The 20,979-nt window shown below is 42.6% G+C and overlaps 1 protein-coding gene across 1 annotated transcript in view; it reads left to right on the forward strand.

The window, feature by feature from the left end:
• Positions 1–501: 501 nt before the first annotated feature.
• cfap20dc (CFAP20 domain containing) overlaps positions 502–20,979 on the forward strand; it is a 284,000-nt gene continuing 263,522 nt past the window's right edge. The window contains exons 1-2 of the mRNA XM_078210156.1: positions 502–660; positions 968–1,054. Of these exons, the coding sequence (XP_078066282.1) occupies positions 640–660; positions 968–1,054 (108 nt within the window). The 5' untranslated portion in view covers positions 502–639. The remainder of the gene's footprint in view (positions 661–967; positions 1,055–20,979) is intronic.

Below are 20,979 nucleotides of genomic sequence, written 5' to 3' on the forward strand. Positions count from 1 at the left end.
TGTGCTACCGTGCTTGTGACACTAATAAATAAACTTGAAACTATTTCCACGATCTGTGTACCTGTGAATCCCCAAGTCTTTTTGGACCTCCACTGTTCCTAGCTCCGGGATCTTTGGACATCGACATGAACAACATCTCAGCCTAATATCCCATTTGAAAGATTAGAAGGCTGGGTCTTGATGACCTGCTGTGACATCCTGGAATGAAGCTTGAAGGCACTTGGTAGAGTGCTTACCAAGTGAGCTAAACTAACATTGATGGGTGTTAAAATGGCATTTTAAATTAATTTTTTTCTTTCAATGACGGCTGCCTCCCGCAAGCTCAGTTCTCAACCTGGTGCAAAAGGTCCAACAGAAGCACCTTTTGGCGTTTAGAATCGTGCGCATGCGCATGGCCGACCAACGGTCGTCCTGCAGCGTCCGTGTAACCATGACAACCCGGGAGGCTCAGCACGTGCCCCCCTCGCGAGCGGCCGGATTGCGCGCTCTGATTGGACGAGTGGGGCAACAGGTGCAAAATGGTGGCTGAAGCTGTGAGTTGTGGTTGGGCCGGGGGCAGATACAGTCCAGTCTTGTGAGGCAGCCAGCGGTGCAAACAGAGTGTGTTTGTGCATTTAAACTGTCTAACCGTCCTGCAGTATGTTCAAGAACGAGTATCAGGTAACGTTCCCGAGCTGCACCTTTAATCACGGTCAGAGTTTCAATTATGGGTGTACATTTATGACATCTTGATGAGCATCTTTCAGAGCTAACCGAGACCTTTCATATTTTTGTTACAATGCAATGTTTCATATCTACGCAATGTCACTTTTCTCACCCTCTTGCGACGTTGCATTTATTGTTGTATGCTTTCACGAGTGTTGTCAACTTCTTCCACCCTTCTGTAATTTCGTGTTTGTTGAGTATTTTAATTTAGTACTTGCGTTATCAAAGTCGAAAACAAACATGCAACTTTATATTTTTAAAGGGAGGACCATTTGTTGAAATCTTCAGCTCACAAGGTAAAGATCCAGTTGCAAAATGGAAGCTTTGCGGCAGTCCTGCAGTCCAAAAAGTAAGTTAGTTGGCTCTCGTTACAGATGGAATTGATTGTTTTGATACAAAGAAAAGGTGCAATGACTATCTGAAAACATTTTGAACAATTTATTATGTATGTGGATCTTGCAGGTATTGGTAATATCATCCTAATGTTTTTAAAATTTCCAGAAGTTGTAGAATCTCTACAGTGCAGAAGGAGGCCATTCGGCTCATTGAGCCTGCCCTGACAATCCCACCAACGTCCTATTCCTGTAATCCCCCTGACAAGGGGCAATTTAGCATAGCCATTCAACCTAACCTGCACATCTTTGGAGTAAACACAGTAAGAAGTTTAACAACACCAGGTTAAAGTCCAACAGGTTTATTTGGTAGCAAAAGCCACACTGTGTGGCTTTTGCTACCAAATAAACCTGTTGGACTTTAACCTGGTGTTGTTAAACTTCTTACTGTGTTTACCCCAGTCCAACGCCGGCATCTCCACATCTTTGGAGTGTGAGAGGAAACCCTAGCAGACATGGGGAGAATGCGCAAACTCCACAAAGACAGTGACCCAAGGCCGGAATTGAACCCGAGTCTCTGGAGCTGTGAGGCTAACCACTGTGCCACCCTGTTAGTCTTGCAAACTCTGTAATGTGAAAATGATACAATAACAGATGGATGAATCTCTGTCCATTAAAATACCTATTGGTAGAAGGAATAGAAATAGTTTTGGACAGGAAAAACACAACAATGCTGCATATGGAAATAAAACATTTTAGAAATGAAAATAAAGTTTGTTTATTAGTCACAAGTAAAGCTTACACTGCAATGAAGTTATTGTGAAATTCCCATAACACTCAGAGTACTGGACATATTAAGCAGGTCAAACAGTGCCGATGTGGAAAAACAAAGTTAGCATTTTAAGTTGAAGATCTTCATTGGTTTGGGGAGAATGGTAGAGTCTGGCAGATCAGAAATTAAAAATCATACAAGTAAAGAAGGACTTGCATTATTACACAGTGCCTTTCATAATCACAGGGCATTGTAAAGTGCCACTGAAGTACTTTTGAATTATGCAGGACATGTGGTAGCCGATTTGCACACTAGTTCCCAAAAGCAGCAATGTGATAATGACCACCTACTCTGTTTTGCACTGTTAATTGAAGGATAAATGTTGACTAGGACACTGGGGATATTAAGCTCTTTTTTTGAAATAATGCCATGGGATCTTTTATATCCATTTGGGAAGTCAGATGGGATCTTCATCTGAAAGACAGCACCTTTAACAGTACAGCGCACACTCAGTGCTGAATCGAAATGTCAGCCTAAATTTATATGCTCAAGTTCAGTCTGCAACCTTCTGATTCTGAGGTGACAGGGCTAGAAATAGAGGCATGTCTGACACAACAAATCATACAGCACTGTGCATATGTTGAGTCTCTGTAGGAGCTGTCCAATTAGTCCCACTTCCTTGCTCATTCCCCATAGCACTGCAATCTGTTCTTATCCAAGTATGTAGCCAATTCCCTTTTGAAAGTTACTATTGAAACTATTTGCTTATCATTTATGCAATGCATTCCAGATCATAATCTCTCGTAAAGTACTTTTTCCTTGTCTTCTACTTTACCAATTAAATTTTTGTTATCTGGTTACTGCCCCACCCAACTGTTTGAGCATTTTCTCCTTAATTATTCTGATTACCCATAAGTTTTGAACACCTCGCTCAAATCTTCCCTTCACTTTCTCTTGCAAGAACAATCACAGCTTCTCCAACCTCTCCACATAACTGAAGCCTCCCATCCCTGGTAACATTCCAGTAAACTCTGTCTTCCCTCCAATGCTTTGGTATTCTTGCTAACGTACCCAAAATTGGGCACCATCCGAGACCTGAGGCCTAACCAGAGATTTATAAAGGTTCAGTGCAATTTCTTTGCTTTTGTATTCTGTATCACTATATATTTTAATAGCTTTATCAACTTAACCTGCAGTCTTCAAAGACTTGCGCGTATGAACACCAGGTCTCTCTGTTCCTATACCCTATTAAATTGTACCATTTGGTTTATATTGCAGTCCTTCACATACTTCTGGTGAAATCCACCTTGACTTTTGGACAAAATGACAACATATTCTTTGTAGATTGGACAATCTACAGAGTAGTAATTTTCCTAATTATCCCTGTCTAATCTGTTCTATTATAGATTTTATTGCCATTTAGTTTCTTTTCTTTTGAAGCTCCTCACTTATTTACCATGTATGTGTATGTCCAGGGATGTAGTTTGTCTCTTATCCAATTCTGATCTGAGGGTCCATTCTTTTTGAATATGTTTAAACAGATTTTCCACAATGTAGAAGTAAAGACTAATTTTATAATTTTTATTGCTATTATTTTGGGAATAATCCAGACCCAAACTGAATTGGCGATAAGGCACTTGAGTAGCTCTAGCAATCAGCCAGATAATATATTTAATATCTCTGAAGTAGTTAACCCATTGCATCTCCTCATCTTCAACCTGCGTGAGATTGGTGCTCTGATTCTTCAGATCATCGTCAGCCTTATCTTATTTTGGTTAACTTCTGATTATACTGATTGAACTTCTCTCTGATTTACCCAAGGTTGTTTGCGTAAGTGAGTTTTCTAAGATTAATAAATCAGCTCATAAAGCTTACCTCAACATATGGGAATTGAAATCTTGCAAACAGAATTGTTGATCACCCTGTCTTTACATATATCAATGGATGTGACAACTGTTTAACCCTATTGTAATTATATTATAGTTTAATATCTGTTTAGGATCTTGAATCCTTAATGCTCTGATGTCCTCAGATTTCTTAAGGTTGTTAATTATTTTTCATTACATTTCCATGTACTGTAAATGGATCTTGTTTGTGTTTTATGTTTGCCCCCTCGACAATTCTATTATATTAAGCATATGATACAGGTTTGCCTCAATAGAGCTTGGATTTTATTTAAACTTGGCTAACTTCTTTGACCCATCCATCATTAGTGGGCAAAACAATTCAGCACTGAGAAACTTTTGTCGTTTGCCTGTAAATTATGTTCAGTGTTCTGGACTCTGGGATTTCTGTATCTGAAAACACTCAGCCCATGACTCTTAAATTGTCAACACAGTAACGTCTAAACGTTTCATTGAACTTGAAAAGGAACTTAATCTTGACAGACTCTTGCAGTAATCACAGTGAAAACAAGATGCGTGCCTGCATCTGTGTCCATGAATCAATTTCCCAGTAACCTTGAAACTTTGTTTTCTCAATTGATTAGTAGCTTCCTATCATCATATACTTGGTAAACTTTGAAAATTGATGCAACGTTTTGCATGAGTATGCTCTTTGTCAATATGAAAGGCATGTTCAGTATGATGTTTGATAATGAAGTGTGAGACAAACATTGAGACTGGAGCAGGTTGATTGGAAACGCATTTTGGTGGATAAAACAGTGGATGAAAAAGGGAGACTTTCAAAGGAGGGATGAATAGAGTGCAAGCTAAGTACATATCCATGAGAAATATGTGCTACCCGAAGCTAGACTACCTGGATAACTAAGGATATTGATGAGAACATAAGGATCCAAAAAGAGGCGACTGAAATCAGGAAGAGTATCTTAAATGCAGGAGAGGGGCTAAGGCTGGAATATGAAAGGCTGAGAGGAAGCATGAGGAAAGGATGGCAGGCTACACTAAAACAAATAGTAAAATGTTCTTCAAATATATTAATGATAGAAGATTAGTGAAGGATAGATGGGGCCCATAAGGGACAAAGGGTAAACTGCTCACTGAAGCAGAGGGAGTGGCAGAGATATTAAATGAGTACTTCAGTCTTTGCCAAATTGGAAGATGGTGACACTGGCCCAGTTGAAAATGTGGGTGTTGAGCAATTAAGCAGTGTAGGGATAACGAAGAGGTGCTAAAAAGACTGGCAGCATTCCAGGTAGAGAAGTTGCTAGACTCGAATGGGATGCATTCTAGATTGCTGAGAAAGGTAAGGGAGCAAATTGCGAAGCCATTGACAGAAATTTTCCAGGTCTCTTTGAACACAGGATTAGTCCTGGGGGAACTGGAGAATTGCAAATGTGACAATGTTATTTAAGTAAGGGATAAAGGAGAACCCAGGAAATTAAGGACCTGTCAGCTTGATATCAACAGTGAAAAAACTGATGGAGGCCATAATATGGGATAAGATAAATATGCACATGGAGAAAAATAAGATAATTAATTAGATTGTCAACATGGCTTTGTCAAGGGCAGGTCATGTCTGACAAATTTAATTAAGTTCTTTGAGGTGGCACAAGCGGTGGATATTGTCTATTTGGATTTTCAGAAAGTTAAAAGTTGGCTAAGAGTTAGGATGTGGAGATGCTGGCATTGGACTGGGGTAAGCATAGTAAGAAGTCTCTCAACACCAGGTTAAAGTCCAGCTTCCACCCTAAGCACGTTAAAGAAGCCATTCCCTACGGACAAGCCCTCCATATGCACAGGATCTGCTCAGATGAGGAGGATCGTAACAGACACCTCCAGACGCTGAAAGATGCCCTCATAAGAACAGGATATGGCGCTCGCCTCATCGATCGACAGTTCCGACACGCCACAGCGAAAAACCGCACCGACCTCCTCCAGAAGACAAACAAGAGACACGGCGGACAGAGTACTCTTCGTCGTCCAGTACTTCCTCGGAGCGGAGAAGCTACGACATCTTCTCCGGAGCCTTCAACATGTCATTGATGAAGACGAACATCTCGCCAAGGCCATTCCCACCCCCCCTTGTTTGCCTTCAAACAACTGCACAACCTCAAATGGGCCATTGTCCGCAGCAAACTACCCAGACTTCAGGAGAACAGTGACCACGACACCACACAACCCTGCCACAGCAACCTCTGCAAGACGTGCCGGATCATCGACACGGATGACATCATCTCACGTGAGAACACCATCTACCAGATACACGGTATGTACTTTTGCAACTCGGCCAACGTTGTCTACCTGATACGCTGCAGGAAAGGATGTCCCGAGGCATGGTACATTGGGGAGACCATGCAGATGCTACGACAATGGATGAATGAACACCGCTCGACAGTCACCAGGCAGGAGTGTTCTCTTCCTTTTTGGGGAACATTCAGCAGTCACGGGCATTCAGCCTCTGATCTTTGGGTAAGCGTTCTCCAAGGTGGTCTTCACGACACACAACGCAGAATTGCTGAGCAAAAACTGAGCCAAGTTCTGCACACATGAGGATGGCCTCAACCGGGATCTTGGGTTCATGTCACAGTATCTGTAACCCCCACGACTTGCCTGGGCTTGCAAAATCTCACTAACTGTCCTGGCTGGAGACAATACACATCTCTTTAACCAGTGCTTAACCCTCTCTCCACTCACATTGTCTGTACCTTTTTAAGACTTGATTACCTGTAAAGACTCTCATTCCAACCACTATCTTGTAAATTGAGTTTGTATCTATATATGTCCTGTTCATGAACAGAACTCCCACTCACCTGATGAAGGGGCAGTGCTCTAAGAGTAGTATAAAAGCTTGTGCTACCAAATAAACCTGTTGGACTTTAACCTGGTGTTGTGAGACTTCTTACTAAGAGTTAGGAAACAGGGGGTAGGTATAGGTGGGCATTTCTCAGACTGGAGATGAGTTGAAAGTGGTATTCCCCAGGGACCAGTGTTGGGACCCTTGCATTTTCTGATTTTCATATAAACAATTTAGAGGTGTGAGGGCAAAATCTCTTAACTAGAAGATGATACTAAGTTAGGGTGAATAGTGAATTGTGAGGATGACACTGAGTGACTTCAGAGAGACATTGACAAGGTGGCTAAATGAGCAGACATCTGCCAGGTGAATTTCATTGTAGTGAAATGTGAGGTAATGCATTTTGGTAGAAGAAACATGGGGAGACAATATAGGCTCAATGGTACAACTTTTGATGGCAGTACAGGAGCAGAGGGACCTCTGCGTTCAAGTGCATAATTCTCTGAAGGCCAGCAGGCAGGTTGAAACAATTGTTAAAAAGACTCATAGGATCCTTGAGTTTATAAATAGAGGTACATAGTATAAAAGCAAGGAAGAGATGCTACGCTTCCACAAATCATTAGTCAGACCCACATCTGAAGCATTGTGTTCAATTCTGGGCACCTTATTTAAGGAAGGATGTTAAAGCCCTCGTGAGACTGCAATGGAGATTTATCAGGAATGAGAAATTTTAGATACAAGGAAAGATTAGAGAATTGGGGCTTATTCTCCTTGGAGCAGAAAATGAAGAGGTGACCTTATTGAGGTGTTCAAAATTATGAACAATTTGACAGGGTAAATAAAGAAGGATATTCTGTTTCCACGAGTTGGCATCAGTGACTAGGGGTCACAATTTCAAATTGGTCAACGAGAGCTAGGAGTGAGATGAGGAGAAACTTCTTTAGAGTGTTGTTAGGGTTTGGAATCTGCTGCCTGGGAGAGTGGTGGCAGTGGATTCCATAGAAGGTTTCAGAAGAGAGCTGGATACATATTTGAAAGTGATGAATTTAGAGGGCTATGGAGATGGGGCTGGAGAATAGAACTAGCTGTTTTGGGAGCTGGTGCAGACATGATGGGTGGAATGGCTTCCTACTGTGCCGTAAAATTCGATGATTCCATGTGCTTATCTGAATGGCATGCATCAAAACAAATGCCACAAAGCAAAATGAATGTTTTTGCAAGTGTAATAACACCTGATATGTTGTCAAACTTAATGCATAGATTTATTGACTATTCAGATTAATTGTATGCAAACCTTCATCCTCTACCAGTATATCTGTCCTCATGGCAGGTACTACTTTGCTTACAATGGAACAGAGAGCAAATGAGCAAAATGTAAACTTATTTGTATACACAATTCTAATTGTATACAGAGTTTTGTCTGATGGAGGCCAGTAGGGCACGTTGCCATACAAGGTTTTATCAGACTGTTTTATTTTGGAACTGTTGCTGGAATTCTACCGCCCCACCCACCATGCCGTGGGGCAGCACAGTGGTTAGCACTGCCACCTCACAGCGCCAGGGACCCAGGTTCGATTCCCGGCTTAGGTCACTCTCTGTGCGGACTTTGCATGTTCTCCCCATGTCTGCCTGGGTTTCCTCCGGGTGCCCCAGTTTCCTCCCACTATCTGAAAGACGTGCGGGTTAGGTGCATTGACTCGAATAGGTGCCGTAGTGTGATGACGAGGGGAATTTCTCTCAACTTCATTGCAGTGTTAATGTAAGCCTTACTTGTGACAAATAAATAAACTTTCAACTTTTAAACCATGGAATTGGAGCGGGCGAGGGGTGGACAACGGAAATGTCTGTTGACCTCAGGCAGGAATTTCCTGTGTCTTTAATTTAGGGAAAGGGAAGGAGGTCATATGACCTGTTCTGAACTATGCTAGCAACAAACAGATTAAATGGGAGGCCAGGTTGTTTTACTGGGAGGGTGGTGTGGGATATTCACACCTGTAAACAATGACCCAGGAAGTTGTAATATCAGTGGATAGACTCTCTCCAAGTCCCAGGGAGGTGTTAATGTCAATTTATGAACAGTTATACTTTTAAAATGTCTTTTTAATTCGAAGAACAGAGTTGAAGCCTAAAGGATAGTTGATCAGCATTTCTGCCTGTGTACAAAGCCCATGTGGTTCACATTGTCAGTGCCATGGACATGGACTGAGGGAAAGAGTACCTCGGAAACTATTGAAGGATCAAATTACAAGGTTCTCTTAAAGATATCCCTGAAATTCACAAACAGTTCAATCTGCAAAGATCAGTGAGAGAGAGCAGAGAGATAGAACATAGAAAAACTACAGCACAAGCAGGCCCTTCGGCGGACAAGTTGCGCCGAACATGTCCCTACCTACTAGGCTTACCTATAACCCTCTATCTTACTAACTTCCATGAACTTATCCAAAAGTCTCTTAAAAGACCCTATCGAATCCGCCTCCACCACCACTACCGGCAGCCGATCCCACGCACCCACCACCCTCTGAGTGAGAAACTTACCCCTAACATCTCCTCTGTACCTACTCCCCAGCACCCTAAACCTGTGACCTCTTGTGGCAACCATTTCAGCCCTGGGTAAAAGCCTCTGAGAATCTACTCTATCAATACCTCTCAACATTTTATGCACCTCTATCAGGTCACCTCTCATCCTTCGCTTCTCCAAAGAGAAAAGACCTAGCTCTCTGAACCTATCTTCATAAGGCATGCCACCTAATCCAGGCAACATCCTTGTAAATCTCCTCTGCACCCTTTCTATGGCTTCCACATCCTTTCTGTAATGAGGCGACCAGAACTGGGCACAGTACTCCAGGTGGGGTCGGACCAGGGTCCTGTACAGCTGCAGCATTATCTCCCGATTTCTAAACTCAACTCCTCACTTCTAAACTCAATTCCTCATTGACAGATATTGACAGTAAATCTCTATGGTTCAGCACACAACAATGTGGGTGGGAGCTTTCACTTGGATTGAACAGACCAGGTATGTGCGGTTTAATGAGACTGGAAGATTCTCTGGGGTTCAGTTAGAGGGAATAATCTCCCATTTGTTGTCCCTCACCAGAGGGAGATTAAAGGTTATTTAAATTTTAAATCTTTTTTTTCTCTGTAGATTAGAGTGTAGGTTGCCTACTGAAATGAGGTTTAACCAATATTGCTTTTAATTTGTGTTACTGTAAAAGTCTAACTCGCAATCTTGTCGAGTTATCTTTTCAGTTAGTTATTGAAAGCATGAATATCCTTTCTTTTATCAGAGTCCAACATAGGTTTGAAATTGCATGTAAATGCCTTTCTCTCAGAAAACTTAATGTTCTCTCTAATTTTTCCATCCATGTGTGAAATGAATTTTGTGTGCCAATATAAAGATAATGTGTGGATATGCGCCACCAGCAGAAACAAAATGTGTGTATAATTGTTTTAAAAACGTTATCACGGGTATGACAAATGAAGAAAGCATATCATCCCTCGCCATTGACATGGTAACATGTTAGTCACCAAAATACCTGATTCACTGAATTCAATTCTGAATTTGCCATGCTAACATTTGGACACTCTACCTCTAGGTTTTATGTTAAGTACGATAACCACTACTATACATAAGAGGGAAATTTATTAGTTTTTATATTGTTGCTTTTATTTTCATTTGAGGAAGAGAATTTGAATTGGTAGCAATAGTTGAAGACAAGACCAGGATCTTTTGTTTCACTTAGATAAAATAGAAAGAAAAAGGAGACTTTTGAATTGATTTTTAAAAAATGATGGAAGGACAACTTTTTTTTTTGGTTTATTGAGTGTTTTTTTTAAAAATTGCCATGAATACTGAGGAGTAAAGTTCAGAAGTTCCTTCACCTGAACAAACATAAGGTCGAGGTAAATTTGAAGAAAGGTTGTTTTTTGTGAACTGAAAGGTGAAGGTCAAAGAGACTCTTCCTGTAAATTAAACGAATATTGATGGGGGAAACTTATGGGAGGTGGTGGCATCATGGGATTGCCACTGGACTAGTAATCTAAGATCCCCAGTCTACTGTTCTGGGAACACCACGACAGATGGTGAAATTTGAATTCAATAAAAATATGGACCATGAAGCCATTGTCGATTGTCTTTAAAAACACATCTGGTTCACGAATGTCCTTTAGGTAAGGAAATCTTCTGTCCTCATCTGGTCAGCCTGCATGTGACTCCAGATCCACTGCAATGTGGTTGACTCTTAAATGGCTTTGCAAAACCACTCAGTTGTGTCAATTCATTAAAAAGAATGAAAATGGACAGACCACCTAGCATCGAACTAGGTCCTGGAAATAATGGCAAACTCAGCCATGTTAACCCTATAGAGTCTTCCTTACCAACATCTGGGAGAGGTGTCGCATGGGCTATTCAAGCAACAGCCTGACATTGTCATACTAACAGAATCACACGTGACAGAAAATGTCCCAGACACCACCATCACCATCCCTGGGTATGGCCTGTCCCACCAGCAGAGGTAGCAGTTGCAATGGTATACTTTGGGGAGGGAGTTGCCCTGAGAGTCCTCAGCATCGATGCCCTCCACCCCCCTCCCCCTATCTATCACCAAGAATGACTCAGGAGTACTACTACAGATTAAGCTGACCAAATCCTAAAGAACATAGCTGCTAGACTCTTTCTGAGTAAGAAGTTTAACAACAGGTTAAAGTCCAACAGGTTTATTTGGTAGCAAAAGCCACACGAGACTCTTTTTGAGGCAAGTGATGAGAGAATCAACAAGAGGGAAAACATACTTGCCCTTATCCTCACCAACTTGCCTGCTGCAAATGCAGCTGTCTATGACGGGATCAGTAAGAATCAATCCTGTCTTTACATTGTGTTGTGTGGCATTGCCACCAGGCTATATGGGATAGATTTGAAATAGATCTAGCAACTCGAGGCTGAGCACCTGAGGTGCTGTGGGCCATCAGCAGCAGAATTGTAGTCACCACAATCTGTAACCTCATGACCTGGCATATCCCCCAATCTATCATTACCAAGCCAGGGGGATAAACCCTGGTTTAATCAAGTGTGCAGGAGGGCATACCTAAAACTGAGGTGTCAATTTGGTGAATCTACAATGCAGGGCTACTTGTATGTCAAACGATACATGGAGCTAAGCGATTCCACAACCGATCGAAGTTCTGCAATCCTGTCACATCCAGTTGTGAATATTGGTGGGCACCTGAACTAACTGGAGGAGGAGGCTCCGCAAATATCCCCATCCTCAATGATGGAGGAGCCCAGCAAATCATAGAATCCCCTACAGTGCAGAAGGGGGCCATTCAGCCTATCAAATCTGCACTGACTCTCCAAGAGAGCATCTTACCAAGCCCACCCACTGCCCTATCCTTGTAAACCCATGTATTTACCCCACTAATCCCCCTAACCTACACACTTTGGGACACTATGGGGCAATTTAGCATAGTCAATCCACCTATCCTGCACATCTTTGGAGTCTTGATGTGGAGTTGCTGGCGTTGGACTGGGGTAGGCACAGTAAGTAGTCTCACAACACTTGTTGGACTTTAACCTGGTTTATTTGGTAGCACGAGCTTTTGCAGCATTGTCCCTTCATCAGGTGAGTGAAGAGTTCAATTCACAAACAGGGCATATACAAGACTACAAGATAATGGTTGGAATGCGAGTCTTAACATGTAATCAAGACTTAACAGGTGTAGAAAATGTAAGTGGAGAAAGGGTTAAGCACAGGTTAAAGAGGTGTGAATCGTCTCCAGCTAGGACAGTTAGTGAGATTTTGCAAGCCCAGGCAAGTCGTGGGAGTTACAGATAGTGTGACATGAACTCATCTTTGGAGTGAGAGAGAAAACCAGAGCACCTGGAAGAAACCCACGCAGACACTGGGAGAACGTGCAAACTCCATACAGACAGTCACCCGTGGCTGGAATTGAACCCGGGTCGCTGACATTGAGGCAGCAGTGCTAACCACTGGGCCACCATGCCCACAATATCAGTGTGAAGGATAAGGCAACAATCTTGAGCCAGAAATGCCGAGTGGATGATCCAGCTTGACCTGTTCCTGAGATCCCCAGCATCTCCGATTCCAATCTTCAACCAATTTGATTCACTTAGACTCACTTAATGTACTGCAAGTAGCGGATGAAGGAACTGGATACTGCAAAGCTATAGGTCTGACAATATTCTGGCAATAGTACTGAAAACTTGTGCTCCAGAACTTGCCATGCCCTTAGTAAACTGTTCCAGTACAGCTGCAGCACCCAGCGATGTGGAAAATTGCCCAGGTATGTGCTGTATGGCAAATTATTGCCCCATTAGAGGGACAGTGTTGTCGACGGGAGTACTGAGATGCAGGCTGTTGGACTGGATGGGATTGATGTTCATGAGGAGGTGTTAGCAATTCTGGAAAGGGTAAAAATAGATAAGTCCCCTGGGCTGGATGGGATTTATCCTAGGGTTCTCTGGGAGGCTAGAGAGGAGATTGCAGAGCCCTTTGGCTTTGATCTTTGTGTCGTCATTGTCTCCAGGAACAGTGCCAGAAGACTGGAGGATGGCAAATGTTGACCCTTGTTTAAGAAGGGGAGTAGGGACAACCCTGGTAATTATAGACCGGTGAGCCTTACTTCAATTGTGGGCAAAGTATTGGAAAGGATTATAAGAGATAGGATTTATAATCATCTAGAAAGGAATAATTTGATTAGGGATAGTCAGCACGGTTTTGTGAAGGGTAGGTCGTGCCTCACAAACCTTATTGAGTTCTTTGAGAAGGTGACCAAAGAGGTGGATGAGGGTAAAGTAGTTGATGTGGTGTATATGGATTTCAGCAAAGCGTTTGATAAGGTTCCCCATGGTAAGCTTTTGCAGAAAATACGGACACATGGGATTGAGCGTGATTTAGCGGTTTGGATCAGGAATTGGCTAGCTGTAAGAAAACAGTTGATGGGAAATATTCATCCTGGAGTTCAGTTACTAGTGGTGTACCGCAAGGATCTGTTTTGGGGCTACTGCTGTTTGTCATTTTTATTAATGACCTGGATGAGGGCGTGGAAGGATGGATTAGTAAATTTGCGGATGACACTAAAGTCGGTGTAGTTGTAGACAGTGCGGAGGGAAGTGGCAGGTTACAGAGGGACATGGATAAGCTGCAGAGCTGGGCTGAGAGGTGGCAAATGGAGTTTAATGCGGAAAAGTGTGAGGTGATTCACTTTGGAAGGAGTAACAGGAATAGAGAGTACTGGGCTAATGGTAAGATACTTGGTAGTGTGGATGAACAGAGGGATCTGGGTGTCCATGTGCATAGATCCCTGAAAGTTGGCACCCAGGTTGTTAGGATTGTTAAGAAGGTGTACGGTGTGTTAGCTTTTATTGGTAGAGGGATTGAGTTTTGGAGCCAGGAGGTCATGCTGCAACTGTACAAAACTCTGGTGCGGCCGCATTTGGAGTATTGCGTACAGTTCTGGTCGCCGTATTATAGGAAAGATGTGGAAGTGTTGGAAAGGGTGCAGAGGAGATTTACCAGGATGTTGCCTGGTATGGTGGGAAAATTGTATGAGGAAAGGCTGAGGGGCTTGAGGTTGTTTTCATTAGAGAGAAGAAGGTTAAGAGGTGACTTAATAGAGGCATACAAGATGATCAGAGGATTAGATAGGGTGGATAGTGAGAGCCTTTTTCCTCGGATGGTGATGGCTAGCATGAGGGGACATAGCTTTAAATTGAGGGGTGAGAGATATAGGACAGATGTCAGAGGTAGGTTCTTTACTCCGAGAGTAGTAAGGGCGTGGAATGACCTGCCTGCAGCAGTAGTGGACTCGTCAACATTAAGAGCATTCAAATGGTTATTGGATAAACATATGGATGATATTGGAATAGTGTAGATTAGAGGGGCTTTAGATTGGTTCCACTGGTCAGCGCAACATCGAGGCCCGAAGGGCCTGTACTGCGCTGTAATGTTCTATGTTCTATTAGCCTACACTCGATCTTCAGTAAAATGATGGAAGGGGTCATCAACAATGCTATCCAGTGGCACTTAATACTGTCTGCTCACTGCTCACTTTGAGTTCTGTCAGGGCCACTCAGCCCCTGACCTTGTTCAAAGATGGACGAAATAACTGCATTCCAGAGATGAGTGACTGCCCTTGACATCGCTGCACTGTTTGACCAAGTACAGCATCAAGTAGCCCTAGAAAAACTGGGGTCAATGAAAATCAGGGGGAATAATCTTTACTGGTTGGAATCATGCCTCGGACCAATCATCTTCAGCTGCTTTATTCTTCCAATATAAGGTCAGAACGAGCGATGTTCACTGATGATTGCACAAGTGTTCACCATTTGTGACATTCAATACTGAAGCAATCCATATCCAAATGCAGCAAGACCTGGACAATATCCAGGCTTGGGCTGACAAATGGCAAATAACATTTGTGCCATACAAGTGCCAGGCAATGACCACCTCTAAAGAGAGAATCTAACCATTGACCCTTGACATTCGATGGCATTACCATCTTTACACAGAAACTGAATTGGAGCAGTCATATAAATACTGTGACGACAAGAGCAGGTCAGAGACTAGGAATCCTGCGGTGAGTTACTCACCAACTGACTCCCCAAAACCTGTCCACTGTCTACAAGACATAGGTCAGGAGTAGGATACAATACTCTCCCCTTGCCTGGCTGAGTGCAACTCCAACAATACTCAAGAAGCTTACACCATCCAGGACAAAGCAGCCTACCTAATTAGACCCTACCCACAAACATTCACTTTCTCCATCACCAATGCACAGTGGCAGCAGGGTGTACCATCTACAAGATACAAGACAGCACCTTCCAAACTCACAATTGCTACCATCTGGAAGGACAAGGGCAGCAGACACCACCACTTGGATGTTTCCCTCAAAGCCCAAAGACCACTCACTATCCTCACTTGAAAATATATCACTATTCCTTCACTATCGCTGAGTCATTGGTACTCCTTCCCTAACAGCATGATGGGTGTACCTACACCACATTGACTGCAGTAGTTCAAGAAGACAGCTCACCACCACTTGCTGCAAGGAATTAGGGATGGGCAATAAATGATGGCCTAGCCAGTAATTGCCTGCCCCCCCCCCCCCCCCCCCCCCCCCCCCAAAAAGAATGCCCCCTCCCCACAAAAGAATGAATGAAAGAAAACTATTTCTGGGAATAGCAGAAGAGTGTTGTGGAATTCCAGTAGTGAGAGCGATTGTTGATAGTTTTTTTGGAAAGTTGTAGTATTTGTTTCAGCAACAGTTTTTTAATGGATTAAAAATGTGAATTGTAAGGTAATAAACCAGTTGAGCAAAGTTAAGCCATCAATGCATTATAAAAGTGAAATTGTTAAGTGGTAGAATTTGGAAGTATGAACAGTTTAAAATGTCCCATGAGGTAATTCAACTTTTTCATTATTATTTGGAGATCTTGGCAAAGAATCCAAAAATTTTCACAAACTTCCTAGAGGTGCCCTTGTGTTTTAATGTGTCAAATGTTTTTGTGATCCACACTTCTTTTTTCAAAACCATTTGTTAATTTTATTTTCTAACATCAAAAACCGTGTAAAACTCATTCCAAAACAGTTCAGTTACTGATAAAACAAACGTGTATTCCCTGAAATATGAAAGCTTTAGAATCTTTCATTAATTACTGATGAAGCTAAAACTTAAACACAGCCACCAGTTGCCATGGTTCCACCGCTCTTTAGTTGAAGGTGTTACTTGGATCTTGCTCTCATCTTCCTCCTCTTGTGCTTCAATCTTCACATCCGCTTCTCCCTCCACTTGGCCCTCATGGTTTGGAAGCTAAGCAGCAGTACTATAAAACCAGCTGCAGCAGAATGATTAGATCAATGACATTAAGTGGCCCAAAAATCCTCTTAACTATCGATAAATGACCTCCTCCTGCACTTTAACAATTCTGATTTGTGCACACTTGCCAACTGCTAATGCTTTTAGCTTGCCTCTAGCTTGCCATCTTCTTGACCATCCGTCTCCCCATCTCCTTCCCTGGCCCTCCTGCTCGCAGTGTGACATGAATGAATTTCGGCTGTTAATTCCAATTGATTAATCCTGTCAGGCTTGGCTCTCGTCTGTTAATTTCCTATTGTGGGGAAAGCTACCAGTTTTTTGCTCATGGGCTAGAGTGGCAGACCTCATTTACCCAACAGGATATGTATGGCTGTAATAGTTCAGTACAGTATTTGGACTATTGCGTGACAGATTTTAATTCATATAGTGTATTTCATGAACTTGATGTCCTAAACCAATCAACTTTACAGCTATCATAAGAAATGTGGCAGCTGTTTTGCACACAGCAAGTTCCACGAACAATAATAAAATAAATAAATCATCCATTTTGTATGTTGGTTGAGAGATAAATGTTGGCCAGGACACCAGGGAGTACTCCAAGACAAAACCAAAACACTGTGGATGCTGGAATCTGAAATAAAAACAGAAAATGCTGGAAAATCTCAGCAGGTCTGACAGCATCTGTAGGGAGAGAATGGAGTCAACATTGAGTCTAGATGACCCTTCGTCAGAGCTGAGAGCAAAGGGAATCAATGGAGATTTATATTGGGGGTGGAATGGGACAAAGGATACAGAAGGCTGAAAAGGTGCTAAAAGTGTCCATTACGTGATCAGAATGTGTGAATTACAGAACAGATTGTTAAAGGACTGCCTGAGGAATGTGACAGTTGCCCTGAAGGGAGAGGGAAGGGAAAAGAGAACGAGAGCTGGAATGGAAAAATGGAGGTGAGAAAGAAAGATGAATGAGTAGGATGAAACAAAATGAAATGGAAATGGGGTGAAGGTGGAGGAGAGAGTTCATGCTCTGAAGTTGTTGAACTCTGTTCAGTCCAGAAGGCTCAAGTCCCATTACGACCATTTAGAAAGCTGCGGATTAATCCAGGATAGTCAGCACGGATTTGTGAAGGGCAAGTTGTGCCTCACAAATTTGTTAGAATTTTTTGAGGAGGTAACTGTGTTGATGAAGGTAGGGCAGTTGATGTCATATACATGGATTTTAGTAAGGCGTTTGATAAGGTCCCCCATGGTCGGCTTATGATGAAAGTAAGGAGGTGTGGGATAGAGGGAAAGTTGGCCGATTGGATAGGTAACTGGCTATCTGATCGAAGACAGAGGGTGGTGGTGGATGGAAAATTTTTGGACTGGAGGCAGGTTGCTAGCGGAGTGCCACAGGGATCAGTGCTTGGTCCTCTGCTCTTTGTGATTTTTATTAATGACTTAGAGGAGGGGGCTGAAGGGTGGATCAGTAAATTTGCTGATGACACCAAGATTGGTGGAGTAGTGGATGAGGTGGAGGGCTGTTGTAGACTGCAAAGAGACATAGATAGGATGCAAAGCTGGGCTGAAAAATGGCAGATGGAGTTTAACCCTGATAAATGTGAGGTGATTCATTTTGGTAGGACAAATTTAAATGTTGGTTACAGGGTCAAAGGTAGGGTTCTGAAGACTGTGGAGGAACAGAGAGATCTTGGGGTCCATATCCACAGATCTCTAAAGGTTGCCACTCAAGTGGATAGAGCTGTGAAGAAGGCCCATAGTGTGTTAGCTTTTATTAACGGGGTTGGAGTTTAAGAGCCGTGGGGTTATGCTGCAACTGTACAGGATCTTGGTGAGACCACATTTGGAATATTGTGTGCAGTTCTGGTCACCTCACTATAAGAAGGATGTGGAAGTGGTGGAAAGAGTGCAGAGGAGATTTACCAGGATGCTGCCTGGTTTGGAGGGAGCTAGGGCTGTTCTCTCGAGCGGAGGAGGCTGAGGGGAGACTTAATAGAGGTTTATAAAATGATGAAGGGGATAGATAGAGTGAACGTTCAAAGACTATTTCCTCGGGTGGATGGAGCTGTTACAAGGGGTAGGAGATATAGGAAGGATATCAGAGGTAGGTTTTTTACGCAGAGTGTGGTTGGGGTGTGGAATGGACTGCCTGCAGTGATAGTGGAGTCAGACACTTTAGGAACATTTAAGCGGTTATTGGATAGGCACATGGAGCACACCAGGAAGATAGGGAGTGGGATAGCTTGATCTTGGTTTCAGATAAAGCTCGGCACAACATCGTGGGCCGAAGGGCCTGTTCTGTGCTGTACTGTTCTATGTCCCTAATCAGAAGATGAGGTGCTGTTCCTCCAATTTGTGTTGGGGTTCGCTAGAACATTGTAAAAGGCCAAGGGCGGACATGTGGACGGGGGAGCACAGTGGTGTGTTGAAGTGGCAAGCGACAGGAAGGTCAGGGTCTTGCTTGTGGACAGACCGAAGATGTTCAGCAAAGCGATCACCCACTTTAAGTTTGGTCTCTCTGATGTAGAGTAGACCAGATTGGGAGCAGCAAATTCAATAGACAGATTGAAAGCGGTGCATGTGAAGCACTGCTTCACCTGAAAGGGGTGTTTAGGACCTGGGACGGTGAGCAGGGAGGAGGTAAAGGGGCAAATGTTGCACCTTCTACGGTTGCATGGGAAAGTGCCGTGGGCAGGGAGTGAGGTGTTGGGTGTGTTGGAGTAGGCCAGGTGTCCCGGGGAGAACCATCCCTGCAGAACGCTGACAGAGGGGTGAGGGGAACATGTGTTGAGTAGTGGCGTCATGCTGGAGTTGACGGAAATGGTGGAGGATGGTCCTTTGAATGCAGAGACGGGTGGGGTGAAAAGTGAGGACATGGGGGACCCTATCCTGGTTCTGGGAGGGAGGGGTGGGTGCGAGAGCAGTGGCCTGGGGGTTGGATTGGACACAGTAGATTCATGTCCAAGATTAGGACCAGTGGAGTTAGTGGACAAGTAACTGACCAGATCGTAAATTGGCTGTAAATACAATAGGTGGGGGATTGAGGATAGCTATTCGGATTGGAAGGAGATAAACTGGAAGATAGAAAGGAAGTGCTGGGACCACTTTCATTCATAATTTACATCACTAATTTAGATTTGGGAATAAATAACACTATCAAGATTTACAAATAACCAAACTGGGAGGTTTAGCAAACGCTAAGGAAGAATGCAGCATGATACAAAGGAAATTTGTAGACCGATCTTAAGTGACAAATCAACTTTAACATAGAATTTGGTTGGAGCAATAGTTACATTATATTCCCCTTGGAACATAAACTGAATGGAATAGAAGAACAACGGGTCTTGGGATACAGGTGAGCAAATGATTGAAAGTGTCATTGCACATCAGCAATCCAGTTAAAAATACAAACAAAATGGACTTATTTCCAGAGGTGCCGAATTCAGAAGCTTAGAAGCAAATTGTTGCAGGTTTCAATTCTGTCTTGGGGTTTGTGTCAATTACAATGTACAAATGATTTAACCATGTTAAGTTTTTATAATGTACATCTTATACCCAACACCTAACTATGCAATAACATAACCCAGGGGTGTAACATAGCATCCCCGTGTGACCTGAACTACATATTGTCTTTCGCATGTGGTTTTCCAATCTTTTCAAAGGCAGACTAGCCGAATGAATCATTAAGCTGTTTTTTTTTCAGAGAATATTGTAATTTGTTTTGTATTGGGTAAATCAATTTTACTTTGCTCCTTGAAAATAAAATTGGGGATAAAGTAACAAACTGTGCATCGTGTCCTTGTTGGGGACTGACATTTTTGTTTTTGGTATGACTATCTCTCAAGACTACTTGTAGTATTTATGGCCAGTTCCCATGTGCCTGCTCAGCACTGCTGTACACTATTGAAAAGCTGTTTAATCAACTGGTTTGCCACACCTTTTTCCTCTCATTTAGTATTCATTTAGTCCCATTCATTTAGTATCCAACTTTCTCTCCAAGCCAAATACTGTTCAATACTAAATGACACTATTTACGTTGCTGGTTTAGTGTTGAACAGCATTCTGCTTAGTTACAGTTAGAGACTAAATCAATATACTAAATTAATTTACTTAAATGAAAGAAGACAGAAAACAGCTCATTAATCAACTGTTCAAAGTTCCCAGAAGGCCTGAGTAGCCTGCAGGACCTTGCAGGAGTCCAATGCTAAACTGGAAACCCAACCAAAGGAAACTTGCACATCAATCTCAAATTGGTTTTGGCAGCCATAGCTTTATAGGTTAGATTAAATGCCATTGACTATGAATAAGTGATAAATCTAGTCTCCATAGGCCTTACATGCTTTGGATAATCACTGCAATAGATTTTGTAGTCTAATTTCAATCTGTTCTGAATTCTCCATTCGATCCAAATGCTGTTCCCTGTATTCTTTTTATAAGTTTGCTTGTACACAAATGTAATATTTCAGAATTGTAGCCAATTCCATGAAAGTGTGATTCAAAATGTGCACAAAGAAAAGTGACAGACTGAAGATAAAATGAACATTAATGGCTGAGATTTGGAAGATATTAGCCGATGACTCTGGCATTGCTTAAAGATTGCACTGTTCTATAGTAATAGTCACTTGGCAGTACACAACTTCAGTACTG

The sequence above is a fragment of the Mustelus asterias genome, chromosome 3 (assembly GCF_964213995.1).
Source record: "Mustelus asterias chromosome 3, sMusAst1.hap1.1, whole genome shotgun sequence".
Classification (NCBI taxonomy): domain Eukaryota; kingdom Metazoa; phylum Chordata; class Chondrichthyes; order Carcharhiniformes; family Triakidae; genus Mustelus; species Mustelus asterias.